General features: G+C 46.4%; 2 protein-coding genes across 2 annotated transcripts; one reads left to right on the forward strand and one right to left on the reverse strand.

The window, feature by feature from the left end:
* Positions 1-738: 738 nt before the first annotated feature.
* slc26a11 (solute carrier family 26 member 11) lies at positions 739-7,813 on the reverse strand. Its single transcript, XM_086142572.1, has 13 exons — positions 7,363-7,813; positions 6,897-7,089; positions 6,190-6,275; positions 5,241-5,457; positions 4,935-5,113; positions 4,719-4,791; positions 4,467-4,578; positions 4,161-4,216; positions 2,933-3,073; positions 2,708-2,835; positions 2,281-2,380; positions 2,067-2,200; positions 739-1,936 (listed from the first exon to the last, which is right to left on the reverse strand). Exons 1-13 carry the CDS (start codon positions 7,585-7,587, stop codon positions 1,805-1,807), a joined length of 1,776 nt encoding a protein of 591 aa, XP_085998698.1. The 5' UTR covers positions 7,588-7,813; the 3' UTR covers positions 739-1,804.
* A 651-nt stretch (positions 7,814-8,464) lies between these two features.
* sgsh (N-sulfoglucosamine sulfohydrolase (sulfamidase)) lies at positions 8,465-14,361 on the forward strand. The gene is made up of 9 exons (XM_086142925.1): positions 8,465-8,701; positions 9,613-9,773; positions 9,909-10,014; positions 10,298-10,674; positions 10,782-10,863; positions 10,950-11,153; positions 12,312-12,478; positions 12,570-12,787; positions 14,021-14,361. The coding sequence occupies exons 1-9, from the start codon at positions 8,617-8,619 to the stop codon at positions 14,202-14,204; spliced, it is 1,584 nt and encodes a 527-aa protein (XP_085999051.1). The 5' UTR covers positions 8,465-8,616; the 3' UTR covers positions 14,205-14,361.
* Positions 14,362-14,958: the final 597 nt, after the last annotated feature.

A 14,958-nucleotide genomic window follows, 5' to 3' on the forward strand; every position in this document is an offset into this window, starting at 1 on the left:
AAATAACTCAAACACCACCAGATGAGTGACAATGAATCACCGTTTTTCTGTAACCGTCAAAAAAGGGGTTGCAGGTTCATACTGGGCTCTCCCTCATAGGAGGTTGAAAATGCCCCCCGCGTTCTTCGCAAGACAAAACACGAATCTGTGAGAAATCAGTGGTGATGATCGCATTATGGGACCCGGGTCGCCGCCGCTGCCGCCAATCCAGCTGGGACCCGAACGAACCGGATGTCAAGTGGAGGCACTTCCATCGCTGCCATCACAGAGACACGGAGGTTGTATTTCTGGAGGAAGAGTGGCAGAGTAGTAGTCGGGGGGACCGGAGGCACCGGAGGTTGCATCTTGGGATCCTTGAGGAAAATGCTGAACCCCCTCCAGGTCCACCTGCACAAATAACCATGGTGGCGGTGCCAGCGGTGGGTTGGCGGCAGGTTATACGAGGCCAGGCTTATTCACTGGGCGGCCTGCGGGCCAGATGCGAACCAGGACCATGCTAAAAGAGCATAGCGCAACAGGCTGTTTCACAAGATTTCAGAAATTCATCCGATGTAGGAAATTCGGTATGCCATAGTTTTTCGCCATTTACAGACAGTGGTGACATTATCATGGACCTTAAATGCAGCATTCGTCATAGCATTGCAGCGGTCTACCCACAATGCATTGCAGCTGTTTTGCAGTTGAGTCAGGGTTACTGCACATCATGACTTGGCAGGATATCAAGGCAGCACAGAGCAACAGGAGGAAAATATGCACTTTTTATTCATTATCTCCATTTAAAAAAAAAAAAAAAACATCTTCGACAACAAATTGAAAAGTGCACATGAACAGTGCCGGGGTTGAGCAGAGTCTGAGGTTGTGGAAAATACATTCCCATTTGAACAACGATGAAGTCAATAAAATGGAAAAAACAAACAAATCACAAAAATACAATTCTGTGAAAAATTCTGTTGGTCACGACTTACTGGTATTTCTCAAGGGCAAATAAACTAAAATGACCAGAGTAGAAGAGCTCGAGTCCCAGGTTGATCCAAGCGTGCTGATGGTGGTCGTTGATGTGAAGTCAATGTGCTAAGCTTTTTGTGCGATCTCTGAGATATTTGCATAACCTCCATTATTTTTAAGAGGCAATAAGATGTTCACGCTGAAGGTATATAATTGACAAGTCACTATCATCACAAATGTGACTAAACCGGTTTGAAGGTTAGACATAGTTATCTGTGAGTGTATCTTTGGAATGCTGAATGGCTGGCTTTTAAATTGGCATCAATTTAATAATTCAGTTCACAGAATCAACACTTTTAATGCCGTGCATGGGAAGGGTACATGTGTCTGACACTCCCTTGGCATTTGCAGGGGTGGGATTTTAAAAAGATCCCCCAGCAAGGACGCTGATACTTTGAACATCTTTATTCCGATGAAAAAAAAAGTAGAAGATTATGAGTAAAAAAGTTTTCAGACTGTCTCTTCATCACTGCTGCTACAGGCACACCTAAGATAAATGTTATTTTTTCAATATAAAGGCTACAATAGCAGCAGTGTATTCTCTTTATTCTGGAGGCTTCAATCCACCCACTGTGTCTGAATAAAAATATCTAAAATGGTCCGTGCTGGATTCCGCACTGATCACCGGCGTGAAATTTGGCAGAATCAGAAGTTCAGTGGTGACATCCCCAGGCATGCTGGAGGTAGTTACACTTTCCTGAACTTTGTCTTTCACCTCATATATATATATATATCTACCACAAAAAAAAAATATATATATATGTCTTTTTTTTTTTGTTGTTGTTCAAGCAGGCCTCCCTCACTGGTCAAAAGGTTCCCGTGTCTCTCCTGCAGAAGGACTTCCAGACTCCGCCTGCAGTGCCGCCTCCACGCTGTCCGCATACCTGAAATCCTGCAGGTCAGCGGCGAGGAGAACCTCCAAGACGGGGAGCTTGTGGCAGGAAAAGGCCCCGGGCAGATGGCGTCAGCGGGAAGGAGAAGGGGCACAAAACAGCAAACACAATTAAATATGCAGATTCTATTTTGAAGTTTTATATAATCCCAGAGGAGGATGATGGTACCTGCAGTCCGGCAAAGACCAGGGGAACCTCCTTGAGACTGAACTGCCGCAGCAAATCCCTGATCTCACTGATGACCGTGTAATCCAGGACACTGACGTGGTGGCAGTCCAGGACCACGGGCCGAGGGGGAGACGCTGAAAGGTGGGGGGGCAAAGACAGCTGCCGTCAGCGTTTCAGCCCGGCCCGTGAAGGGGGGGAAAGACGTGCTGCTCACCCTGCAGAGCCTGCGTGTGGAGGAGGCGGCTGAGATGCTCGGCGGCGGGGAAGCTGAGCCCGCTGGCCAGCTCCACCAGCAGCAACCCCGGCTCCGACACCTGCGCGCAGTGAGTGGGTACGCGTCACCGCGACAACCTCGCACAGGAAAGAAGCACCGTGCACCATCTCACAAAGACTGTTTTGCCCTGCTGCCGTCCCCAGGTCAATTTATTCTCAACAAATACATCTATGTTGACATGAGAGCTATGAAATTGTTACCAGGTGACCTAATAGATCTGTAATCTTGATCCGCAGTTATTTCAATAGAAATTTTTAACACACCTCTTTTGACAGCGGGACTCAACCAGTCAATTGCTGAACAAATGAGGGATGTATTCGGTTGAGGCCTGTTGAGAGCGAGCGTCACAAACATTTTCTTTGGATACCTTTATCCGAGGCCTGGCCACGTTGTACATCAGCAGGGCACCAGAGACGGCAACGCCGCCTACGATGCCATACTGTATCTGCCAGAAGCTCATCAGGAGCGTTGTGGCAAAAGGCAGCAAGTCCAGCTCTGGGAAGAGGGGAGGGAGATAAAGCTCTCAGGTTTGAACCACGTCCATGCGAGAAACTTTGGCGTGGTGCTAAGAAGCGACGCTAAAAAACCCCACTGCATATCCTCCACATCTTGGCCGCGACGCGGTAATCCACCATCGGAGCTACGGCGCAGATGATGACGGCGGCCAAGGACGCTTTTGGGATGTAGTAGAAGGCCGGCATGAGGAAGGCCAGGGACAGCAGTACAATTACGCCTGCAAGGGAAAAACACACAGGGATGATCTGTCAAAAAGAAATCTCAAACACGGAGCCTGAACATGGCGGCAGGAGTCTGTGGTACACTCCCACATTCTAATATTGATTCCATGTTATTTTTATTACTTTCTAGTGAAACTAAATATGCGAACATTACGACGAAGAGCCTGAGGAAAACAAGATGAAATGTCCTGCAAATGTCAGGTGAACAATTAAAAAAAAAACACCTTTCACAGGAGCTTTTGACGCAGGGATGCCAGGATTACGTCTTTTTTTAAGACAAATTTGGGATAAAAAAAAAAAAAGAAATTAAGCATTTTTTTTAATTCATCTATTTTAATAATATACTCAAGACTCATTTACAGGAGGAGATCAAATGTAATCTAATTGTTTGTCCCAGATGCCAGTCATTGCACTGCTTGAATTGATATCCTTTAAAACACTGGAATTATCACTTTTAAGATTAGAAACAGCTGAAATGCCGACTGTCAAAGGGAAAAACACAGAGAAAGAAAAGCAGCGATAAAAAAGACAGTGTCGGACTATTTGACCAAGGTAACACTGATTCCACTCAAACATATATCAGTTGAAGGAAAAGATAATTGTGTAACATAAAAGGGATAGAATACAAGTCTTGTATTTACTGGTCAACCATGTTGAAATGACCTGGAGAAAAGAAGGAGTCTGACAAACTTGCGCCGCTCTCAACATATGGACGCATATGAGGATCATAAAGTCAAAACATGCAGCCACATTCTGAAAATGAAGAAAAAATCCTGCCAATGCATTTTAATTTTCAAATTTGCCATTTCTTATTGACATTTGATTTCCCGCGGTATGATTTGAAAATTAAATCTTATATGTCTTACTTTTGAATTTGGATTAAGTCACATAATGAGCAGTTTGGAAGAAGAAAGTGAAAATGCAGGTTTGGCTTACAAGTCACTCATATTAGTTACGAATCAAACTATGCAGCCACATTCTGAAAATGAAAAAAAGCATGTTTGCTGATGCATTTTAATTTGAATTATGATACCTACATGCTTCCATAAAAACAAAGGGAGTAGCTCAATGTATTGGACTCACTGGTGAAGATCCCTCCTGCCGGGGTGCAAACGCCAGTCTGGGAATTCACCGCCGTCCTGAACAGAACGAGACAAGATTGGGCTGCAGATATAAGAAGTTTAAAAAGAAAAGGCTTCATTTTATCCAAAGGAAGCACTACATATAGTCAACAGCACACCAAATCTATGATTGTTCAGTAAACATGGATGTCAAGATTTAGAGGGTGTTACATCAGACTAAGGAACATAAGATGAAACGTGAAACTCATAAGACTGTTTGTTGAGTCCTAAATTGCAACATTCAGAGATGTCACACACAAACACACACCTCCCAAAGCTACCAGTGACGGGGTACGCTGACACGAAGGAGCCCATGACGTTGGTCACGCCGATTGCCAGCAACTCCTGGTTGGCGTCGATCCTGTAGCCATTCTGACTGGCTGAGGAGAGATGGGGGGAATAAAACAAAAGAAACTTCACCACCCAACCACCAAACGCAGCTGTAGAAGAAAAGAGTTTTGCATCATTGGCGGGTTGAGGGCCGCCGGCGTGGCCGAGAAACGGCTGAAATGGAAGTCACCGAAGGCTTTGGCGATGGCGATGCTCTCCAGCAGACCCATGAGGGGGATCACGGCAAGGCCTCCGCCGAAATCCTGCGCAAAAAATAATAAACAATAGGAGGAGGAAGTGGTTTCTCTAGAAGGGAAAACAGGTTTTAGGAAGTGAAAGCCACCGGTTAGTCAGACCTGTCAATCCACAGGACTTACACAATCCCTGCCCAAAGCTGGCATGTTACCTTGACGATGTCGCCAAATGGAATTGCGGTGCCATTGGGCATGGTGTCTGAGGTGGGCGGTGGCCTGAACGGCGGGAGCCCCTGAGGAGTTTTTCCGGTTATCGTAAACACGTGATGACCGCTGACCTCCCAGGAGAAGGTGACGATGGACGCGGCCAAGACCACCAGCGCATTACGCACTGCTCAACACCAGAAAGAAAATTTAGTTTTTATCAAAAATGATGTAAAAATCACATGTCCACGACTCCTGGTGCAGACTAATCATGAATAACAACTACTTCATGAGAACACATAGGGGGTACTGACTCGTAGCAACTGCCCACACCAGTTTCCGGGCGACCCTGGCATAGACGCCGGTGTCTGCGGGGCCCAGGCTTGTCTTCATGAACACCAGCATGATCAGCACACCCAGACAGAGGAGACCCAGGACCACGTCGCCTATCCGTGCCTCCGGGATCTTCAGGAAGGTGTAGTAGACTTGCGGGAGGAACTCGTGCGGAATGTCTTGGAGTCCCAAAAGATTCTAGACACAGATTTTGGAGAAGAATCTGGATTTCTATTGGTTTCTGTGCAGGAGGTAATGGGACAATAATCAGAAAGGATGATATAAATGTATCTTATCAGGTTATCTTATCAGTTGTTATTGTCAGCTGACATTGGGGCTGAGAGGCAGGGCTTAAACTGGATGGGTCACCTGTTAGTCACAGGGCCACTTATGGAGACGTTGGGCCTGTAATTCACACCTACGAACAATTTGGAGTCCTCAGAGAACTTAGTGACAGACAGGAGCCCGGCAGGAGAAGCCAGCTAAACGCTGGGTTTGTATTAGCTGTGACAACCCCCTAAATTAAGACAATAAATAAAACTAACACAAAGCACGAGTATATTTGAATCGTTCCCACAATCTGTAACATTTGTGATGTGGTTGTATATGTTGAGGAACAAAAAAATAATAAAACAACACGTCAAACAAATGTGCTAATCTCTGAAGTACGATCGTCTAATACACTTGGTTTCGTTTATTTTTTTACTCTTTGTGTCCTGACTCACAGAAAAAAAAAACCACCAAATGTCTGTTTGCTCATTGGCTCATTTCGGTCTCTTTTGTTTACCATGAATCGTTGACCTGCTGAGTTTCCAGCAGGTGATAAAACATAAAACTATAAAAATGAAGCTATTGTGTAATATCTTGAGGTCAGAAGTCAGTTAACGATGTGTGTGTGTGTGCGTGTGTGTATGTGTTTGTGTGTCACACCTTGACCTGGCCAAAGCCAATTGTTATTGCAGCAGCACAGGTGAAACCTTTGATTACAGGGTAAGAAATGAAGTCCAACAGGAAACCTGAAGGGGGAGAGCTCTCGTGAATAAACAACTCCATTAAACCTGGATGGGTCAGCTGTCAATCACAAGATCACCTGTCAATCACCACCATGGGGCAACATAATAGAACCATTCACTCTGTCAGTCACACCTAGGGCCTTCAATGAATCTGCTGACTGTTTTTTGGACTGTGGGAAGAAGACGAAGAACTCAGTTGCACACTGGGCTCTACAGGCCAGAGAGAGATTTGGAAATCTGGACATATCTCTGCGTCTCAAAGGTTTCCATGGATATTTCAGTTGTTGCACAAGAGTTAAAACATCCTTCTCTATTTTTTAGTTTGTGCTGCTGCTTTAAAATGCAGTAAGTTAAAATAAAAAGCAGGCAGACGCAGGAAGTAATTGACTCAGTGGCAGGCAGTGATTGTTCTGCACTTTCACGCGAACCTCCGGTTTCCTCATTCAATGCTTCCTGAGTAAAACCTCAGAGCTCAGTCTGGACTGGATGCAGAACAGCGGGTCCCCTGCTGGGCAACTCCAACACGAAAAGATATCTTTTGAGGTCAGCGCACATGGGTGGTGGTGGTGGTGGTGGTGGGGTTGTCACAAGATTTTGGCATGACTCGGGCAGCCCTCGGCTCACCTAATCTCAGGAATGCCATGGAGGCCTGGATGAGTCCGCAGAGGAGGCTGAGGAGCACGGCGCGCCGGGGCTCGCCGCCCACCACAGAGAAACACAGGAGGGACATGATGGCCGTCGGACCCAGAGTCACGTCCTTGGACGTCCCCAGGAGGCTGTAGACGAAGCCCCCCATGAAGGCCGAGTAGAGCCCGTACTGCCGGGAGGGGAGAAGAGGGGGGTAATGAGACGACGGCTGGTTCTGGAACTCAAATCCACCGGATTTGGAGCATAATGCTTCTGAATTCTCGTGGGATGCAACTGGGGTAAAACACATAGTATTAGTCCACCTGTGTATCAACACGTGACCTGAGTTTTAAATGTATAACTTTTGTGAGGGAGGGAAATAATGAGCAAGATGAGCATTTCTCTCCACTTTTTTAAACCCCCTCTTAGTGATGTGTGAGACCTCCTCAGGTCTCTGTCCCACCTGGACGGGCAGGCCGGCCACCTCGGCGTAGGCCAGTGCCTGAGGGACGGTCGTCAGACCGACGGTCACGCCGGCTAGTGCGTCCATCCGGAGCCACCGGAGCCGGTACCGGGGCAGCCAGGAGAGGACCGGCAGCCACGCCCTCAGCGACCCGAGGAAGAAGCATCCCGGTGCCGCGTCTCTCTCCGGGGCTCGGTCCATCGCCGCCTCCGCCTCTGAGTCCATCCGCGGTTCCGACCCGGTTTCCTCGGACACCTGGAGGGATTTAACCGTCGAACTGGATCATCCCTCTCTATTCTTCGTTTCTATGAAACATAAGAAGTCCAAATATAAAACAAAAAACTAAAAAAATTATTAAAAACTAAATAAAATGAAAGAAAAAGAAAAGTAGTCCTCCGTCCGCCGGCTTTCGTTCTCGGCGCTGTTGTGTGTGTCACGTGATTGAGTGACGTATCTCGGTGTCTGTCACGTGATCCAAGCAGCAGGCATGAGCGCGTTTGTGTCAAACAAAGCGGATATGGCAGCGAAGCACGAAGGAAAATAAAATAGTACTTTATTTACGAATTAAATTTAAATAGTTGTGAGTCTTTACAGCAGGGGTGGGCAATTGTGAGGGGAGGGCCAACTCGATATCATCTAAATAAAACAAAATGAAAGTTACAATTTAAATATTTACATTTTTGCCATTTTATTTCAACTTTAAAATAATGAGTGATAACATAAATGTACCGACATTGTTTTGTGTGTAATCATCCATACAAAAGTCAACAAAAGGAAAAAAATAAGGAGTTTCTAAATTCAATGTTGATTGAAAATACTTACTAATATTCAAAGAAAATAGTTTGGCGGGCCGGATAAAAATGCGAAACTTACCACTTAAATCCAAACTTACGGTCTCATTTTAAATGCAGCATATAGTATATTTTGAGACTTTTGTATATTATTGAATAGTAGATGATATAAAAATACCAAGTACATAGTACTAAAAAGCGTAAGGATTTGGAAAACTCCTTATTCCGATTTGGCATACCGCTGCTAATTCTGATTCCTCCATTTGTCACGTGACGTGTGTCATGTGACCGCCCGTTCGGCTTGTTTCAGGAAGTGAAACAGACGAGCCCTCGCGCCGCGGTCATGCGCGGTTAGTGTTCCCGGAAGCTACCTGTAGGATTTACATCCCCATGCTGCGCTTGGGAGGGACTCAGTAGATTTGTTTCCTATTTATGTTGTTTTGGATGTTTCGTCCTCATCATCATGCTGCTCCTCGAGCTGCTTTTCATCTTTGTGGCAACACTTTGCACCGCAAACTCGAAGAGGAGAAACGTTCTCGTCATAATCGGTCGGTTGTTACATTCTTTTGAACTATCTCTTTGTTATAATGAAAAAATGATAAGTAATAATTCTTAAAAACGACTTTTTTTAGTGTCTGGAATCTGATTAAGTGGTGTTTCACAATGTGTATGGAATTCTTCTAAACGTTCTCCTTTTTTGGTAGTTTATCACTTTTATAAAAATCTCACCATGTCAGTGTTTACAAAGGGGAGTGCCCTGTTATAGTGCGAAGTCACCGCGGCACCATTTGTAAACACTCGGGTGGCCTGGGCCGCAACGTTACACCTGGGAGACTTTTCATAACATTGACTTTGTCTCCAGCACGGAACTGATCCCTTAAAGGGTCTACAGTCTGTCCCCTCCCATGAACCCAGTCTGGCTGAGTTTCACACCCTCTCTTGACCTTTCTGTGCTGGGACAAGTTGCTGGACTCACTCGCACTGAGGGTTCAAGAGGTCGCTTTTCCTCATCCCTGTAAACCGGTCACAGCGGTTCCTCCTGAAAGCTCCTCCTCTGGAGGGGAAGGGCGGCACCGCTGACTGTGTTACTGGTTTTTGGGAGTCACTTTGAAATGCAGCCTCTGTGGAAGGAATTACATGAAATAAAAATCAAGGCCATTAAATTGAATAGAAATAAGGCAATTCATGTGTGTTTATGCATTACAGACAGAACTGTTAATTTGATACTCTTAATTGTCTGTCTGCGTGAATCGACAGTAAATGTCTCTTATTTGTTGGCCTATGATTGACAGGTGATTGGCCCCGATTAAACCTAGCCTCTCTTCCTCTTGGCAGCTGGGATCAGCCCTTAGGCAAATTATTCAATTGAAACTCACAATGAAAAAAGTTGTTATTAGGATACTTAAAACACACACACATACGGTCTGTCTGATGAGCCTGTACATTTGCTGTCCTCCAGCTGACGATGCGGGCTTCGAGACAGAGGTGTACAACAACTCGATAGTCCGCACCCCCAACCTGCGCTCCCTAGCCCAGCGCAGCCTGGTGTTCAACAATGCCTTCACCTCCGTCAGCAGCTGCTCCCCGAGCCGCTCTACCATCCTCAGCGGCCTGCCCCAGGTGACACACATACATACACACACACACACACACACACACACACACACACACACACACACACACACACACACACACAAAAACACTTGTTTAGCCGTAACGACGTATTAGTGATATCTAATCTACCCTTTCTTTAAGCATCAAAATGGTATGTACGGACTTCATCATGCCGTCCATCACTTCAACTCGTTTGATGGCGTGCAGAGTCTGCCGCTGCTCCTCGGCAAAGCCGACATACACACAGGTACACATCCAAGTTTACCTAAATCAGGTCTGGTTTAGTGTGGGCGGGATGTTGCGTGCAAAAAGAATCCACATTTCTCTATGTTCCCCTGCCTGGGGTCTCTCCAAAACCCTTCCACAGTCCAAAAACAGTCAGAAGGTTCATGGATGACTGAAATTGTACGTCAGTCTGAATGAGGGAGAAACGGTTGGATGTCTCCATGTGAGGTCCTTTGATTGACAGGTGATCCATCCAGGGTAAGCCCTACCTCTCCCAATAAATTATCATGCCCTCCCTTACACAGGTATCGTTGGGAAAAAACACGTGGGCCCAGGATACGTCTACCCGTTTGACTTTGCCTACACGGAAGAAACTAACTCCATCCTGCAGGTGGGGAGAAACATCACGCTCATCAAACACCTGGTCCGCAAGTTTTTCCAGACCCACAAAGAAGAGGCAGCCGAGAGGAGGCGGAGCGCCAAGGAGGGTAGAGCTGGTGTGAACGTCACAAAAGACGAAGAGAGGCCTTTTTTCCTCTATGTCGGCTTCCACGACGTCCACCGCTGTGGACACTCCCAGCCTCAGTACGGAGCCTTCTGTGAGAAGTTTGGCAACGGTGAGATGGGGATGGGAAGAATCCCCGACTGGACACCGCAATATTATACTCCAGATCAAGTCAAGGTCAGTCAGTCACCAGAGATGAGTCGCAAAGCCATCGCTGTCGAGCTCCGAAAGTCCGACCAGAACCGTTCGATGTTTGAATCTGGTCTGTCTGCGTTCTAACTCAGGTACCCCCATTTGTGCCCGACACACCTGTGGCCCGGGCCGATCTGGCGGCTCAGTACACCACAGTGAGCCGGCTGGATCAAGGTGGGTGTGTGACACACAAAAACACACACATGGTGTTTCTTCTTTTAAAACAGCTTTCTGTGGTGTAAACTTGCCCCCCCCCCCAGGCATCGGCCTGGTCCTGCAGGAGCTGCGGGACGCCGGCTACGAGAATGACACGCTGGTCATCTACAGCTCGGACAACGGCATACCCTTCCCCAACGGCAGAACCAACCTCTACCGCTCTGGAACGGCTGAGCCCATGTTGGTTTCCTCGCCAGAGCACCGTGCACGATGGGGGGACACCAGCTCAGCCTACGTCAGCCTGCTGGGTAAGGAATACCGGAAGGGGCAAGGGGTTAAAATATCTTTATAAGTGACAGGAATGGGCAGATTGAAAGGTTTATACTGACAGGTGTAATGTACCAAATTGGTCACTAGGTGGCGCCTTCTCAATGGTACAAACTAGAAAGACCTCCACCATCAGGGCTCAATATATTTAATATTCCAGGACATTATTTTGTCTTTAGGGGCAAAATTAACAAGATGTTGGTTTTCAGAGATGCCTGCTTGTTACCATGTTTGATGAAAAACAACCCACAGCAGTTTTCCCTGTCATGATGTGACCGGACCCGACAATCTTAGCTGAGTTATTCATCTCAAAAACAGGCTGTGATGAAATGGTTGTAAATATTTTACAATGTCATGGGGAAAAGTGGAGTATAAGGTTGCATTTACATGTTTGTATCCATTCATGGTTTCTTCAAGCACATGCACATTTATAAATAAATATTTGCCTCTTCCTAAATTTTAGCGCGTAGTATTACTGACGATTTTGATTTTCTCAGTTTTTTGCAATGTCACCTTCTCATGTGTGCATTATGCAATCCATTATTTGATTGTCTCATCTCTTTCCTTTGTGCAAATTCACCCATTTAGAAAATCACGCGACAAAATCCTGATGAATCTCTGAAAAATTGAGCACGTCGTTCACCTCAAAAATCCATCAAAGAAAGCTCAGTTTAGCAGACATTAGCACAAAAAAAAAAGGAGTAAAAAATTGAATACATTTTATATACCATCATAGAGCATCGTGGCAGTTCAGGAGTCTGAGCTCGCTCCTTAAAGCAGGAAGGCTCCAGGTTCTAATCGGGTGGTCGACAGGGTTTTCTTCCTCATGTAGCCCAAAAACAGGTGTGAACGAGAGGGTTAACCCATCCGGGTTAAGCCCCGCCTCTAACCCTGATGCCCGCCGCCATTGGCTCCGCCCTCACTCGTGACCCCGTGAGCAGGATTAGCAGAGTAGACGATAAAGGATGAACGATAGAGTTAAAGGTTGGCTTCGTGATGCCGCGTCATTTTTCTGGTAAACCGTTTATTAGCGATGAGTCACTGATTTCATCTCTTCTATTGAATATCGAGAAATGATTCTCGGTGTTCATTTTTCCGACATTGAGCGTTCGTCTTTTCTCCTCTCTCCCCGGGGTCAGACATCACTCCCACCATCCTGGACTGGTTTTCCATTCCCTACCCGTCCTACCACCTCCCCGGCCGCACCGACGCCCCGGTTCACCTCACCGGCCGCTCCCTGCTGCCGGCACTGGAGAAAGAGCCGAGCGGCTGGAACACAGTCTACGGCAGCCAGTCGCTCCACGAGGTCCGTGTAAACCGCCCCCCAAAAATGAAAGAAAACACTCAGGAGTGAATCACGCACCTTTCTGACTGCTGTCCCTGTCCTCATCCTCCAGGTGACCATGTTCTACCCCATGCGCTCCATCCGCCAGGGGCCGTACCACCTTCTCCACAACCTCCACTACCGCATGCCCTTCCCCATCGACCAGGACTTCTACGTGTCACCCACCTTTCAGGACGTCCTGAACCGGACGCGCCGCGGCGAGACGACCCGCTGGTGCAAGAGCCTGCAGCAGTACTACTACAGAGAGCGCTGGGAGCTGTTCGACACCAGGTGTGTGGCCGCCACTGCCGCCAGGTCTCATGATGGCGCCTACGGACGAGGATGAGAACAAGGAGATAATCACTGCAGTGGTGTAGCTCTGATTCAAATGGGGAAAAATGAAGTGATTTGAATGAAAACAAACTTAATAATTACATGCTTTATCGTCCACTTATTAGGGTCCAACATTACTTACAATGCTGTTATTAATATAATCATACATGATTAAACTTCAGCCGACTGTAAATAAACAATATATAGGGTAGCACTAAGCACTGTACCACTTGCCATATTGTACACATATATTATTCACATTATTCCGTTGGACCCTGATTTTATTTGCTACTTTGACAAAGCGTTTTAATATTGGCTTTTTGAAATATCTTCAGGAATAAATCTGGAGGGAAAAAAAATGTCCCCACAGCAACAGAGCTTATGGAAATTTAGATAAACTTGGGATGAATGAGGACTTTAGGATTTAGAGACTCCAAGGGAGTTCTTGCCGTAGCCCGGCCAGCCGCACCGGGGAATGCTCGTGACTCTTGCTGTCCACGTGAAGGTTTGAAATCAAAAGATGAATTGATAAAAAAAGAAATCTGAATCCTGGAAGTGAACCGTTTGAATTTAGTGTAGTCGTCATCATCATGCATCAGGATGATGTTTTCCTTCTTCATTAATCCCAATTAAAAGCGTGGCTCACCGTCTATTGGACTTTTCAGAGCTGCCGATCTCACCCGTGACATCAAAGTGGAATTTCACTGATCTATTTATACCGCAAAGGATTTACGGTAAACAAACACACAAACAAAGCGGCAAAATGTGTTTTATAATCCGAATATTAACGCGCTTACCTGTGCTGCAGTTAAAGCGAGGCGTCGGTGTCTCAGAGACGGAATTTAACGGAAACGGCGAAGGCTTCATCTGACAAGTGCGTCTCATTTCTAACGTTCCCGGTCGCTGCGTCCCGTCCCGGTTTGGGCAGCCTCCATTTGCACGGGCATTGGCTTGCGGCGATGGCCTTCTCACAAATGGAAGAAAAAATGTTATTACATATGAATCGAATTATGAACTTTGAAGAGGCTGAAATAAAATTGGAAAATGCAATGGGGGGGGAAATGCTACATCTGGGAGGTTTTATGTTATCGGCCTCATATCGTCGACGCAACGGATCCACTAAGTAATATTCCAGGACTGGTTTGGAGAGCTGATGGCCTGGTGACATATGTACTCTCGACCCCCCCGTAGGACGGACCCCGTGGAGACCAGTAACCTGGCGTGGGACCCGGCCCACGGCGACATCCTGGCCGCCCTCAGGCAGAGTCTGGAGAAGTGGCAGTGGGAGACGGGCGACCCCTGGGTCTGCGGACCAGACCGTGTCCTGGAGGAGAAGCTGGAGCCGCGCTGCAGACCTCTAGACAATGGACTCTGATGGCCTGTAATGGCCCAGTCACTCATCCTGATTGACATAATGCCCGCATGCACGGGCGCATCCCGCCAGTAAAATACAATCCTCTGCCGGTGTATTTATATTTTTGTACGATATTTCCGCTTCTAATGAAAAATAAAGACACCGTAATGGGATTGGATTGTTTTTGTTGTTGCTGGTCTGATTGCCAGGGTCGGCTATTCCCTTGTTCCTCCTTCTAACCTGGCTGTACACACATAAAACTGATTTTATCTATATATTTTTACATTTTAAGATGAAATTCACCCATTTTAGGGTGCTTAAAAGCCCATTCTGTTCTCTTTATTGTATAAAAAAAACTCCATCTAATTGAACAGCACCTCTCCATCTCCTCCACCGAGGAGAGACAAAGTTGATGAAGCAATACTTCGGAGGTCAGTAGATCAATCAAGAAAAGGGGTTTATATTGATAAACCGACTACCAACACACACACATTCATTTTGAAGTGACACTGATTTGCGGCCTGTTCCCGTTGAATGATGCTCAAGCGAAAAGAAAAACACAGTATTAGTCGAGCCTCCTGTATTTATCGATCTGCCATCAGTCTAATCAGTCCAACTCCAGCCGCCGACCATGCGTTTGAGCATGCGCAGTGCATTTCCATCCTCCACAAACTCTCCTTAAAGTTTCACCTCGATGACGTCAATGGCACGTAAATCGTTTTTTTTTTTACTTTTTTTTTAACTTGCAAAGCATCTGGAGAACTGACGCGTCACA

The sequence above is a fragment of the Fistularia commersonii genome, chromosome 35 (assembly GCF_037954325.1).
Source record: "Fistularia commersonii isolate RoL2024-O1a breed Wild chromosome 35, RoL_Fcom_v1.0, whole genome shotgun sequence".
NCBI classification, from domain to species: Eukaryota; Metazoa; Chordata; class Actinopteri; order Syngnathiformes; family Fistulariidae; genus Fistularia; species Fistularia commersonii.

What these genes read in the sequence shown, in the direction of transcription:
- slc26a11 (XM_086142572.1), bottom strand. Translation starts at nt 7,587, where the DNA reads ATGGACTCAGAGGCGGAGGCGGCGATGGACCGAGCCCCGGAGAGAGAC. An exon ending in TTGGCTTTGGCCAGGTCAAG is followed by an intron (nt 5,458 to 6,189) that starts GTGTGACACACA and finishes ATCTGTGTCTAG; the next exon opens with AATCTTTTGGGACTCCAAGA. An exon ending in CAAGATGTGGAGGATATGCA is followed by an intron (nt 2,836 to 2,932) that starts GTGGGGTTTTTT and finishes CCCTCTTCCCAG; the next exon opens with AGCTGGACTTGCTGCCTTTT.
- sgsh (XM_086142925.1), top strand. Translation starts at nt 8,617, where the DNA reads ATGCTGCTCCTCGAGCTGCTTTTCATCTTTGTGGCAACACTTTGCACC. An exon ending in AAACGTTCTCGTCATAATCG is followed by an intron (nt 8,702 to 9,612) that starts GTCGGTTGTTAC and finishes GCTGTCCTCCAG; the next exon opens with CTGACGATGCGGGCTTCGAG. An exon ending in AGCCTACGTCAGCCTGCTGG is followed by an intron (nt 11,154 to 12,311) that starts GTAAGGAATACC and finishes CCCCGGGGTCAG; the next exon opens with ACATCACTCCCACCATCCTG.